General features: G+C 34.3%; 1 protein-coding gene across 4 annotated transcripts in view; it reads left to right on the top strand.

The window, feature by feature from the left end:
* Positions 1-14,574, top strand: part of LOC143257585 (serine/threonine-protein kinase Nek8-like) — an 88,714-nt gene that overhangs the window by 12,072 nt on the left and 62,068 nt on the right. For all 4 annotated transcript variants that reach the window (XM_076516494.1, XM_076516493.1, XM_076516496.1 and 1 more), the window contains 5 exons: positions 3,626-3,802; positions 5,676-5,755; positions 6,144-6,265; positions 10,711-10,826; positions 11,540-11,643. In XM_076516494.1, coding sequence (XP_076372609.1) covers positions 3,626-3,802; positions 5,676-5,755; positions 6,144-6,265; positions 10,711-10,826; positions 11,540-11,643 — 599 coding nt within the window. The remainder of the gene's footprint in view (positions 1-3,625; positions 3,803-5,675; positions 5,756-6,143; positions 6,266-10,710; positions 10,827-11,539; positions 11,644-14,574) is intronic.

Raw genomic sequence — 14,574 nt, 5'->3', positions numbered from 1 at the left:
GGTTTATTATTTCTTTGAGGATGTTGGAACTATTGTTCAATGTGTTGTGAATTACTATATGTTTAATGTGCTTTCTTCTCCCATTCTGTTGATTGAACTTCCTTCTCGTCAGTTGGGAATGATCCATTGGACAACGAATTTAACCTGATTTACTCTGCCTCAATTTTCCAGTCTTTTTCTAGATATTATTTTCTATATTTTTTACCTGTGTCCTTAAATATTCCTTTTTTTTTTTTTACTTTGTGATTCCATTTATTGGGATTTAACATGTCTTTACTGCTTACTTATTATTAGAGTTTGTCCTGTTTTCTTTCTCTAATATCACCTTTATAATACTTAAATGAATTGTTCACCTTATGTTTGTAACTTTTTGTCCCAACTTGTGCACATTCTTTCTCAATTCCCTGTCATTGGTATCTTTCTTTTTCTGTCTTATGATTGTTCATGATGTGTTGTAACAATTCAAGTCTTCACATCCTCCTTTTTCTGTCTGTTGATTGTTCACCTTGTGTTGCAGCAGTTCAAGTATCCACATCCTTTTTGTTCTGTCTGGTAATTGTTAATCTTATGTTGTAACAGTTCAATTCTCCACATTGTTCTTTTTCTATCTGATGATTGTTCATCTTGTGTTGTAACAATTCAAGTCTCTACATCCTTGTTTATATGTCAGGTGATTGCTCATCTTGTTTTGTTTCAATTCATGTCTCCACATCCTTCTGTATCCTTCTGACGATTATTCATCTTGTGTTGTAACAATTCAAGTCTTCACATCCTCTTTTTTCTGTGTGATGATTGTTCATCTTTTGTTCTAACAATTCAAGTCTTCATATCCTTTTTTTTTTCTGTCTGATGATTGTTCATCTTTTGTTCTAACAATTCAAGTCTCCACATCTTTCTTTCTCTGTCTGATGATTGTTCTTCTTGTGTTGTAACAATTCAGGTCTCCACATCCTTCTTTCTCTGTCTGATTATTGTTCTTCTTGTGTTGTGACAATTTAAATTTCCATATCATTCTTTTTCTGTCTGATGATTGTTCATCTTTTTTTTTGTAACAATTCAAGTATCCTTTTCGTTTTTGTTCTGTCTGGTAATTATTAATCTTGTGTTGTAACAGTTCAATTCTCCACATCGTTCTTTTTCTGTCTGATGATTGTTCATCTTATATTGTAATAATTCAAGTCTCTACATCCTACTTTCTCTGTCTGATGATTGTCCATCTTGTTTTGTAACAATTCAAGTGTCTACATCCTTATTTCTCTGCCAGATTACTGTTCATCTTCCGTTGTGGCAGTTCAAGTGTCCACATCTTTCTTTGTTTGTATGTTGATTGTTCACTTGTGTTGTAACAAGTCAAGTCTTCACATCTTTCTTTCTCTGTCTGATGATTGTTCATCCTGTTGTGTAACAATTCCAGTCTCCACAAATTTCTTCTCTGTCTGATGATTGTTCATTTTGTGTTGTAACAATTCAAGTCTCCACATCCTTCTATTTCTGTCTGATGATTGTTCATCTTGTGTTGTAACAATTCAAGTCTTCACATCCTCCTTTTTCTGTCTGTTGATTGTTCATCTTGTGTTGTAACAATTCAAGTCTCCACATCCTTCTTTTTTGGATGATTGTTGATCTTGTGTTGTAACAATTCAAGTCCTCACCTCCTTCTTTCTCTGTGTGATAATTGTTGATCTTGTGTTGTAAAAATTTAAATCTGTACATTCTTCTTTCTCTGTCTGGTGATTGTTTATTTTATGTTGTAACAATTTAAGTTCACACATCCTTCATTGTCTGTCTGATGATTGTTAATCACGTGTTGTAATTGTTCAAGTCTCTAAATCATTATTTTTTTGTCTGATGATTGTTCATCTTGTGTTGTAACAATTCAAGTCTCTACATCCTTATTTCTCTGTCAGATAAATAGTCATCTTGATTTGTAACAATTCTCATCTCCAGAACCTTCTGTCTCCTTCATATGATTGTTTATCTTGTGTTGTAACAGTTCAAATGACCATGTCTTTCTGTTTAGTTTGTTGATTGTTCATCTTGTGTTCTAACAATTGAAGTCTCCACATCCTTCTTTCTCTGTGTGATGATTGTTCATCTTGTGTTGTAACAATCCAAGTGTCTACATATTTCTTTTTCTCTCTGATGATTGTTCATTTTGTGTTGTAACAATTCATGTCACCACATCCTTTTTTCTCTGTCTGTTGATTATTCATCTTGTATCATATCATTTCAAGTCTCCACATTCTTATTTATCTGTCTGATGATTGTCCATCTTGTGTTGTAACAATTTAAGTCTTCACATCCTCCTTTCTCTGTGTCATCATTGTTTATGTTGTATCGTATCATTTCAAGTTTCCACATTCTTGTTTCTCTGTCTGATGATTGTCCATCTTGTGTTATAACAGTTCAAGTCTCCACATTCTTCTTTTTCTGTTGATTGTTCATCTTGTGTTGTAACAATTTAAGTCATCACATCCTCCTTTCTCTGTGTCATGATTGTTCAAGTCTCCACATTGTTCTTCTTCTATCTGATGATTGGTCATCTTGTGTTGTAACAATTGAAGTCTCCACATCCTTTTTTTTCTCTCTGATGTTTGTTTGACTTGTATCATTTTTCCAGATTGGGGTTATTCTCTATTATTTTGCTTATTGTTACTAGGAGTAAGTGGATGACTTTTGTTACTGACCATTTTGTTCATTGATTTTTTCCTGTTACAATTCACACTTTGCTTACTATGGCTGAAGTATAGTTTATTTTAGAGCTCAGTCTAGGTGGTCCTGATGTCATAAATTGATCCATATTTTTTGTTTTTCATTGCCATTAAGCGCAAGCGATATCTTCTGTATCTTGAAAATTCTGAATTATTTATTTGGATACAACTTTGTCACCTGAGCATATGAATACTTTGCATTGGGAGTAACTGTTGCATACCATTTCCAGAATCAGTCAGTTTTCAGTGGCATCATCAATATGTATGCAATTGAAAATAATTTGAAAATTTGTTCTGATATATGCCATTCCTTTGTGGGCTTATTTGAGCTGTATTTGTCTTGTGACTTTCTGATCTGCATGTTTAGAATTGTTTTAATATAATGGTTTTAACCGTCTATAGAATGTAGATCTTACTATTGCCTGAATAATAAAATAGTGTATAACTCATATGTATGTAAAAACGGCTGGTATGGATAGAGAAAACTCTATGCAGAGGAGTGAACAATGTTTCGACCTTCTTTGGTCATTGTCAGGTTTGTTTGTGAACCTGATGATGATCGAAGAAGGTCGAAATGTTGTTTACTCTTCTACATAGAGTTTTTTCTTTACCCGTACCAGTCGTATTTACATATGTATTTTTCTCTACAAGTGGGTTTTCTCGTCATCATGGATTGTGTAACTCATCTGAAAACTCAAGACCAATATTTATATGGCTGTTCTTATTAGCAGTGCATTTAGATATAAATTATTTAAGTTCATGTAGTATTTTACACAAATAACTCTTTATATTTCTCAAGTTTATTTCTTCATAATTAATTAGAAAGAATTATGTGAATATTCTATTTTTAGATAGCATATTCTCATATGTCACATGAAATAACTCATTGTTTTTCTTTACATATTCTATACCAGATACTGTCAGCTGAAACCATATTTAACAGCAACCCAATCAGAGATTTTTTTTGTGCTTTGGTGGATAATTTTCTAGACAGAAGTGCAAATGGAGCACGGTTTGATTTTCTGGGCTGTCGAATAGCCCACAATGAAATGGGAAAACTCATTATTCAAGAATTAAAGAAGATTACAAAGGTTTGAAAATATTTTATTTTTCAGTACAGTTTCAAACGTTCATAGAACATTTTTATTAACTAAACCATGGAACTTTTTTCAATTGGATGTGATTATGAACTTCCTAAGAATAATTGAATAGGTTTTACCTATTACATTTAACACAATAGTTGTAACTAATGGACAATACTTCTTCACCAGTTTACTGAGAGAAATAAATAATAATAAAAAAGTGCAGAGTAGCAGAAATCATCAGCATTATAGATATTATGAAAATCAAATGTTGCCACTTTTATCAATTATTTAACACACTTGTTGTGTTCATTCATTATTTTTGGCATTTTATATATTTTTTGAGTTGAAGAACAATTTATACTGTAAAGCTCAAACAAACTCAAATATACACAAAGATGAATTGTGAGAAATTAAACTTTCTAAGATACATAATTCCATCTGTTCTGCTCATAAGTTAACCTGTCTTGACTTTACTAATTATATGAAAATTGAGTACTAAACTGTCCTTAAACTTCATATAAAGTGTGGTCAACCTCTGCCTTTGACCAGTATTGCTACAATCATTCACTTATTATATCTAAAAATTTATGAAATCAAAACATTTTAGCCACCATAATTTAAAAGTAATTAGTCAGTGTAGTTATGTTTTATTGCAGTAATCCCTGTCATTACTTATAAATAAGGTGTAACCTAAGGTGATGATATTAAATGGTAAATTGAGATTTGAGTTTTCTTTTTATTTGATTCATATTTAGACAAGGTAGCTTTAATAATGGGCTTGTGATAATAAAGTAATTTTTAGCCTATGACAGTTTAAGGTACCTGTTTGTTAACACCACTGTGTATATTCTACATTAAACATTAGAAAGTGTGTGCAAAAGCATCTTAAAGCCTAAAAAAATTAAAGACTTTCATGAAATTGTTCAAATATGGTAAATATATTTACATATGATTGGTGACATGTTTTGTAATAAGATTTTTAAAAAGAAACTTCATGTCATTTAGCATTCCTATTTGTCATATATACATAATAATGTATTTGTGGAATATGCTTTCAATATTTTACAAATCAATTTAATATAGATCTCATACCAACTTATGAAGTTGATGATGTAATCCGTAATCATTAATCTGTAAGAATACAGAAAAGGATTCTTATCTGTAAACACAGTTAATTTTTGATTTGGTTCTGTTTGAAGGTTGTGTAATAAAGTTTTAAAACACCACCAGATCTCCAAAGCAAGTCATAATGGTTTCTAGTCTTATCTTTCTTTAGATATTAAATTGTGTGATCCTCAAATTATTGTATCAGATCTACAAGATGAAACCATACAGTTTATAAACTTATATAAAGATTTCAGTGGATGTATGTTATGCTGCCAAATCACCTATGCTAGTTTTCAGGTCATGTTTAAAATATACTCAATTAACATGTATGTTTAAACATACATAATGTTGAGTAATTTTTTGTAGCTTTAATATAATATGTTCTAAATCTTGTTATAAAGTTTTTAGCCATTGTGTAAACTGTAATCTTGTATAAGTTACAAGTGAAAAAACTGTTGAATTCTGCAATTAATTCTAATTATTTCTCATGCATTGTTGAACAGTTATTTAGGGTTACATTTTCAGTAGAAAGTTTATTGAAGCTCTTGTTTTCAATGGAAGTGTGGAAATACATAAAAAAAAATACATTCTAAACTGTCATAAATGTAAAGGTGTGTAGCATGCATATGAGTTACATTGTCTGACATGGACTTTGCTGGAATAGTGTGAGTATTGTCACAACTTTTGCCAGACCTTAGAATAAGGTAACTTTTGTGTATATCTTATGTTTCTCATTGGCTTTACAAGTTTGTGAGTGACCTTTTTATTACAGTGTCAAGTAGACTTTTCCAAAGACCTGCCAGGAAAAGATACAAGAATTCTTCAAGTGATAAATGATGTTGAACAAGTTCTGTAAGTTCATAGTTTTGTGGGTGTTAAACATTTATTGTCGGGAATTTCAAGAGGCCTTTCCACTGAAAAAGTATTTTTTTAATATTTTAGTCTTATTTTTTGAAAATATGTAATTTGTTCATAATAACTAGTTTGGATGTATAATGAAAACAAAAAAACCAAAATTGTTTTGATTAGGTAGTTTAGTAGTGTTGATTGATAAGTTTTTTCACAAGTCCTTGAATAAGAACCTTTTCAAATAATTTTTGGGAAACTTCATATTAGTAAGTTGATGTTTTTGGAAATAATAGTATTCTATATGAGCAAATAGTGGCTGAATATGGAATGTACATTAGTTTTAGTTGACATAATTTTGTGTGAAGAACTTTATGTTATTTTGTATTTTTAGTCCAGTTGGTGCCCTGTATTTTATACCAGAGAAACTAAAAGATGTATTATATGGATCCATTGAATCACGTAGCCGTTCACAGAGTATGGCCGAATATGAAAAAATACGAACCGTGGGGAAAGGTGCTAAAAGATTTAATGTTCTTTGGTATTGAATTGGTTGCAAAATGTAACTATGAATGGAAAGAATGTGTAGTGAAAATGAAGTTATTTAATTGATTACTTTTGTAATTGTAATGTGAAAACATTTAAATTCCAATATATCTTACACCACCCTCTATTGGTACAAATGTACTCTTGCCAGTAGCCTTCATACTCACATATGTTAACATGAGACATCTCCATAGTAACATGCAAATTATGATACAACAACCTTACACCAATAGGAGTATGACAATACACCTAATCCTAACTATTGGCTCTTAATCACTTCTCAATTAGCAGTCTTACTGTTAGGATGTTATTTTCACTCAACCTCATAGTTTAATTTTTACATTTCCTATCAACTCCAGTTTTAAGATTCATGCAGTTACACATGACTTCTACCTCAGTTGCTGTAACTACTACAGCTGACTTTCCTGCTACATCAAAGGCATGATACTTTGAAACACCTGATGATTATCCATTTATTCCTTGTGCTGGTTTGCCTGAACAGGGTGATAAAAATCTGAGCTGCCTATTCTTCTTTCTACCTATATCTTGCAGTCACATGTCATTTTGGAGGAAGTAAGTCCAGGCCTCTGTTCCCATTGGTAGACCTATTCAATCAAATATGATATGCTTTATGATTATCTCTTATTTCCACTTGTTCTCCTCTTGCCCTTTACAGTGACAAGCTATGGGATTCATTTTTTGGAGGGTTTAACTTGGCCTCCACTTTTTCTCACACCCATCTTGTGCACATTTTTTTCCCTAGTCAGTTGTCTTTCTGAATGCCAGAAGCTTATCTTCAGTTCTTGGGGAAATTGGCATTCCCAGTGACTACAGGGGTGGCTCTTGTCCCTTTGCTGGCACAATGTTATATATATGAACTTCTAATAATAGGGTTCGGGGCTTAATTCCACTTGGTGGTAGTAGTGAGTGGCCCAATTTGCCTTTGTTCTACAATATACTACCATTCATACTATATCAGACATGGTACAACAATGTTTTAGAGAATTTTAAGCACATTTGGAGATCATTTGTTACAGATCCTTGGATTCTGAGGTGATTGCAGTTGGTTTGTTCCTTTTTTTATTTTGTCTCCTCCTTGGGTTCCTGTTTCTTGCCAGCATATTTAGGAGGTGGTTTGGAAGTTGTTTTGCAAGGGTGACATCATATAGGGAGATCCATATATTTGGGGTTTTATTCCCACATGTTTGTTGTCCCCTAGAAGTTAGGGAACTGATGCTCTGTCTTGGCTTGGTTAGCTCTGAACTGTTTATTTGTCCTTCGACTTTTAACCATGGAGTCGTATTTAGCCATATGTTAGGTTTTTTTTTTTGGTTTGTGGAGGACAAGACCATTGTGTCAGATGGACTCTTCCTCATTAACTTTTCCCCTATATCTTAATTTTCTTCATTTTGTGTAGGTTTTGACCTAGATGTCTTTTTCAGTCATCTCAATTCTTAGCTCTTCTGGTTTTGATCATTTATTTCATATTCTTTGGCATTGGTTGCTTTCAATCTGGAATGGAGTGACTTTTACTTATATTAGCGTAACCATCCCTTTATCTGACTTCACATTTTCTTTTCATCATCCAAATTGGAGCCACCAACAGAACCCTTTTTTATATATGTTTTTGTCAAGTCCCTTGTTTGATGGGACAGTTTTTGTGGTGCACTGCATCGTTCTTTTTCCCATTCTGTTTGTCTTTCTCAGTGGGTTGGATAACAATGAACTGTTTCCCTTTACTAACATGGGATTGCCCAGATCTTCCTTTTCGATCAATGCTTCAACAATTTGGATGGCTATTTCTGCTTTCCTGCCATCTACCTTCTTTCCAAATCACACTTATGTCATTCTGGTTTTATTTGCCTCCTCTGCCTGGTTGTGGCTCTCCCCTGTTATGGGATATGCACTGGTTTCTTCTATGGTAATTCCTGGTGTTTATTTCTTGGAATTCTTCCCAATCCCATGACCATTCTTAAGAGATCATTGTGGGTTGGATTTGCCAGTAGACTTTTCTGGCTTATTCTTCCTTTTCATCATAGTATTCTTACTTTTAACTGCCCCCCGCTAGTACAGTGGTATGTCTCCGGATTTACAACGCTAAAATCAGGGGTTTGATTCCCCTCGGTGGGCTGAGCAGATAGCCCTTTGTGGCTTTGCTATAAGAAAAACACACAAACACACATACTCTTAACTACCTTTCCTTTCATATTTGTCACCTCATCCTGCTCAGTTCCTTCATCCATTAAAGGACTTCATTGGTGTCATTATGTGTATAAGTGAATTTACTTCTTACAGTCTTCACTAACTATTCATTTCTTGTTCTGAGGGATTTTCTTTCCTCTAGTCCCTATTTTGCACTGCACATTTTCTCTTTAAGTAGGTAAGTGCTTCATTAATCTTTAATTTTCTGGAGCCTTTGTTGCATAGTTGGATCTTGCCAAGAAGCAACTGTTGCCTGATCAGATATACTTATTCTTAATTCCACATTGTAAGACCTATGTGTCAAGTTATGCTTATCATGAAAATGTGGTGTTTTACAAGACTTCTAGTAGGTATTCCTCATGGTATTTTGCTTCTTAAAAATGTTCTCCCTGGACCATACTCTCCTTGACTAACATGAGTAAAGCAGACAGGAATTAGTGACAGTCTTTGATGATTCATGTACTGTCAATCATAGGATCAGTATGCTTTTGAAAATACGTTATCATGGTCACCCATTGCACTGTCTCTGGTGCAACATTTTTTTGGACTGAAGAATTCATTATTTCCCACCTTCTTCTAGTGGATATGGAAGTTCTTCCCATTTACCAGTTTCTAGCCACTGGGCTGGTGGACCTTGGAGGTCTGTATTCTTGACAATGCTCAATATAATTCAGTTGAGAGTAGGATGGTGGCACTCTGCCAGTCTGGATGGCACTGATGCACTCCTACCACAGATCTGATGTACAGTGCAAGATATTGCCAGGTAGTGGATGATGCATTCTGCCAAAATATGCATTTTATCCCTCTGGATAAGGCAGCCTTCTTTCTGCTATCCTACAGATGTCAGTTCTTAGCAGATGTGATGATAGTTGGAGCTGGATCAGTCATATAAGTCCTCACATATGTGTAGCAAGGTACCTCCTCTTATTACACACTGGACAATCAATTCCTAATGCTTCATGGTTATGGACTGGAGATACAATCTCACCTTCCTCTCATCACCCAGATGTTAGTTTCCAACAGATAATATGGTTGTGGTTGTATTGGAGATGTATACATGATGAGGAGGGTATTGGGTGGTTGAACTGTAATCCAATGTGACCTAGCCACTTTACACCAGGGAGTCTGTTATTTTCTTGAACTTATAATGGGGTTCTTCCTTGGTGACATATTCACAGAGGGTTAAGAGTATACCTGATTTAAAAATGGTGAGGTTTCCCACGGGTGTGTTAAGTTCTTTTCATACTCCATGGTTTCTCTTTGAATGCTTCCTAAAGGAATATCATTTTATCGCTTGTCTCTTTACCTGTTCAGTGTGGGATTGAAACCTTTTGTGAGAGAGTTAAGATATTGTATCAGAAGTTAAAATTTACCTTTTGAAAGGCATTTCTGACAGATACATACCTCCATTCACATTCTCACATTTCCCATCTATCCTTCCCACTTCCTATGTGATTTAATTTGTTCTGTCCAGTCTTGAAGTAATTAAGTGCTACAAGGCTGTAGAGGGTGCTAGTTACTGTAGAGATAGTGTTGCACTGCTATTGCTGGAGGGCTGCTGTATACTAATTTGCATGTTAGTATTTAGATGTCTCCTGTTAATATATGTAAGGGTAAGTAGGAGTATCAAATTTGTGCCAGTAGAGGTGCAGTTCAGTGTAGGATGAGAGAGCTTTTTATGAAAAGAGGTAACTATTTATATGAAATATTTTCAGTTTGCTAACTTTTTGATTTGTTTGGTTGGTGTTGGTATAAGGAAGCTTTGAGATTTTTATTTTATCTTAAAAATGTCTATCATTATAACTGACATCTTTTGCTTTGTATTTTATGTAATTTATCAATTTGATGTTTAAATTATAAGACCTTGATTGTTTACCAATCATTGGACAAGTGTGTCACTCTGTTGGCATCAGCTTTTCAAAAATAAAATTTATAAGATTTAAAATTGTTTTAGTTTTATGTCAAATTGCTGACAACACCATCAACGAGAATAACTCTCAAGTTTGTATAGTTTCAAGCCAGTTTCTGTTACATTTTTTACAGTTTATGCTTTATATTTAGAGAAAACATGGTTAAATCTTCTTACCATCATAAGTTTTGTCATTTTTGTGTGTACATAAACATAAATTGTCACAGATGCTTGTATATCTGTTTTTTCTTTATCATTTCTAAATTAATCATTACTAAAACCTGAAATATGTGTACTGTTTTAGGGGCTTTTGGTACAGCTGTGTTGTATAGAAATAAAAATGATGACTCTCTGGTTATTTTGAAAGAAATCAACATGCATGATCTGACTGCAGGGGAAAGACAACTTTCTATGAATGAAGTAAGAATTAAGTACATTCTAGTTTCTCTTGTAAAAATTAATGTGTGTACTGGTACCCATAATGAAACTGTTAATGTTTGTGTACTGGAATCCATAATGAAACTGTTAATGTTTGTGTACTGGAATCCATAATGAAACTGTTAATGCTTGTGTTCTGGAAACTATAATTAAACTGTTAATGTGTGTGTACTGGTACCCATAATGAAACTGTTAATGTGTGTGTTCTGGTACCCATAATGAAACTGTTAATGTGTGTGTACTGGAACCCATAATGAAACTGTTAATGTGTGTGTACTGGAACCCATAATGAAAATATTAATGCTTGTGTTCTGCAACCTATAATTAAACTGTTAATGTGTGTGTACTGGAACGTATAATGAAACCATTAATGTGTGTGTACTGGTACTCATAATGAAACTGTTAATGCTTGTATTCTGGAACCTATAATGAACAATTAATGTATGTGTTCTGCAACCTATAATGAAATTATTAATGTGTGTGTACTGGAACTTGGAATAAAGCTTATTTATTTTAAAACCCACAATGTGTTCAGTAAAGCCATTGTGGAAGTGTAAATAGTTATGAAGTAAGTATTTGTAGATTTTAATTATCATATTGCCTAGTGGATGCATTCTTATTTTATATATGTTCAGAAAGGTGCTGTTTGAAGATGTGATATCTAAATCTGAAGCTCAAGAATATGTTTATTTCAGGTTAGGGTATTGTCAATGCTTCATCACCCAAACATTATTAGCTACTATGATAGTTTTGAGGAAGATGGAGTTTTGATGATTAAGATGGAGTATGCTGATGGAGGGTATGTTAACTGTTCATTAATTAAATAGCTGCTTTTTTAATAAACTTTTTTCTGAAAATTGTACTAAAGTACAAATGTCTTCTGATATGATACTTTCCTCTACTCACAAGATTAGCTGTTCTTGTTTATTGTTGCACTTTATATGAAACATTTTATTATGCATCCCACATCTGCATATTAGAATAAAATGATTTCAATGTGTCTCTCATGTAAATCATCATATGTTACTACTCCACCAATAGGAGCATATTACACTCGTGCATGTGACTCCCTCTATGCACCTCTACTGAACTGTCACTTTTTGTTTGTCATCACTTGCACTTGGCCACTTTCTTTTTCATCTTGGTTGGTGTTTTACTTTGAATTAGTTCTCAAAGTGGTTCAATCACCCTTATTCTTGTCAGATTTCTTTCTTACCTCAGATGTTTTTGTCAAATGTTACAATAGGAATTCCAAATTTAATGTCACCATTTCAGGTGTCTCACATTCAACAGGTGCTCTATCTCAGGCTTCAGGTGCTGGAAGTTTGTCTATGCTTATTCACAGGGAGATTGAATGTTATATAGGTCATTCTTTATCTTCAGACATTGCCCCAATTCTTTCTTAACGTTTGCAACCTGGGGAGGATGACTAGGATTTTGATAACTTGTTTCCATTTCTGGTGACTGCCTTGTTGGAGTTTGACTTATGGCCTTTGTTCACATGTGATGCCCTTTCATCACCAGTGTGTGGGTTTTTCACAGGGCCTTAAAATTTCATTTCTTGCCCCAGGTACCTATTTCCTTTCTCTTGCCACAGGATCCCATAACTTGCCAACATTTATCAAATGTGGTATAGGACCTCCTTACCAAACAGTTTATGAAATTTGTTCCATGTCCTTTATTGTTGTTTTACTCTCATCTAATTGCAGTACCCCAAAAAGACCATAAACTAGAGGCAAGTTATTGGTCTGTCTTACCTCAATCGATTTATTCATCTCCCATGTTCACCAGAAGTCCTACTTTACTCTTTTGTGGACACTTTCTTCTGGTTTGTGGATGCCCAAGATGTATGTCACCAATACCTATTTGCCTATTCCCATTTCAGAATGATCTCTTCCTGAACTTCAGTTCATCCATTGAAGGGTGGTTTACCAATTTTGAATCTTACCCTTTGGGCTAGCTTTGCTCCTTGTATTTTCTGCTGGGTGGTGAAAATGTTTCATTTTTACATGAACGACTGGCTATTTCTGGTCCACTCCAAACAGGCATTCATGTAAATATGAAACAACTCTTGAAAATCCTACCCTTTGGGCTGGCTTGCTGCTTATGTTTTCTGTTGGGTGATGAGAATTTTTTTCATTTTTTGCATGAATGACTGGTTACTTCTGGTACATTTTAAACAGGAGTCAAACACCCACACTCTTCAGCTTTTTAAAGCTGCTCAAATGGGCTTGTTGATTAAACTGGAGAGTCCTTCCTGCATCTTACCCAATACCTTGTACATTTGGATGTCTTTTTCAACACTTACCTCAGTTAGGTTCAGCCTTTCCTCTCTGACTTTGTTCTGTGGAATTGCCTGTTTGCTATGGTATCTCTGTTTCCTCATTTTCTGTATTCAAGGTTCTGTCACTTTTGGAAATGTTGGGATGTGGTATACTGTGATCCTGCTAATCACTCTAGGTTATACATATGTGCTCCATTCAATGGACTCTGCATGTTTAATAGAACCTTGTTCAGGATCCCTGGGCATCTTTTATAACATTATTTCCTCCTTTGTAAATGATCTCCTTTGGTGGTTGGACAAATATTGACACATTAGGAGGTCTATGCATATTAAAATTGTAGAGCTTCTAGCCATTCATTTGTCTTTTGATCACTTTCTTCCCATTGCCAGAAATTGTTTGGTAATTATCCATTCCATCAATAAAACCATGTAGACTTGTATCAAACCTGTTGAGATCCCTCTGTTTTCATAGATAGGTCTCTCATATTGCGTTTAATTGAATGTCTGTCCCAGGTGCTTTCAGCTCATGGCATATCATCTTTCCCATCCTGACAAGATTTGTCCAACAGAGTAGTTTCTTCATCCTCTTGTTTTCTGTTGATTTTGTAACCTTTGAACTTTTCTTCTCATTGATGCATTTGCCACAACCATAAATTACCAGTTATCTTTAACTTGGTCCCTGGTATCTCATTATCAGGTTTTGGCTATAGATGCCTTTAGCCAGAATTAACCACACAAATTTGTATATGTGGATAAAGCAGAAGAAAATACCTTGGTTGAATAAATCAGTATAGTCTGCTTTTCAAAATAGGGATTTAATAATTACTCATTGCATTGTTGCAGGTGTCATCATTCCTCTGAGCTCTCCAAAGCATTATCAGGCCCTCCTCTCATTTTCATCTAGTGGAGTATGAGAGTCCTTACCATTCACCAGCTGTTAGGGTGGTCAACCATGGAGGCATCCTGCTGGATGAGTTCCACATAAGATGTCTATAACCATCTGCAGACTGGATTAGATATTTAGTGAATCAATCAACATAATTCCTCACACAGGTGTCAAGTTGTCTGTCTTCCTCTGTTGATTTCATCTTCTGTGCTGTGGTTCACAGAAGGGGTATGTGGGATTGCTCTGGTTCTGTCATTGGCTCTCTCTTATTCTCTCTTATTACATGAATGTTATTGCTTGTTGGATGGTCCTAACCTGTTTCATGTGCCTAGTAGTTGATTACATGTGATAGACTTTCTTTTGATAATAGATGTGTAATTCCTGGTTCTATAGCTCAGAGCTAATTCCTGTGTCCTACCCAGGAATCTAAATGGTTTTCAATTCCCCTATTCTTGGGTTGGAGGTGAAGATGATATGATCCTCATTCTTTTCTCATGCAGATGTTGGTATTCAGTGAGGAGGTTTTGGGTTTAGTTGATGTACTGTGTATGGTTTGCTGT

This window comes from Tachypleus tridentatus, chromosome 7, assembly GCF_004210375.1.
Source record: "Tachypleus tridentatus isolate NWPU-2018 chromosome 7, ASM421037v1, whole genome shotgun sequence".
NCBI classification, from domain to species: Eukaryota; Metazoa; Arthropoda; class Merostomata; order Xiphosura; family Limulidae; genus Tachypleus; species Tachypleus tridentatus.
Note: the sequence above shows the minus strand (reverse complement) of the source record. Positions and strands in the feature narration are given on the sequence as shown.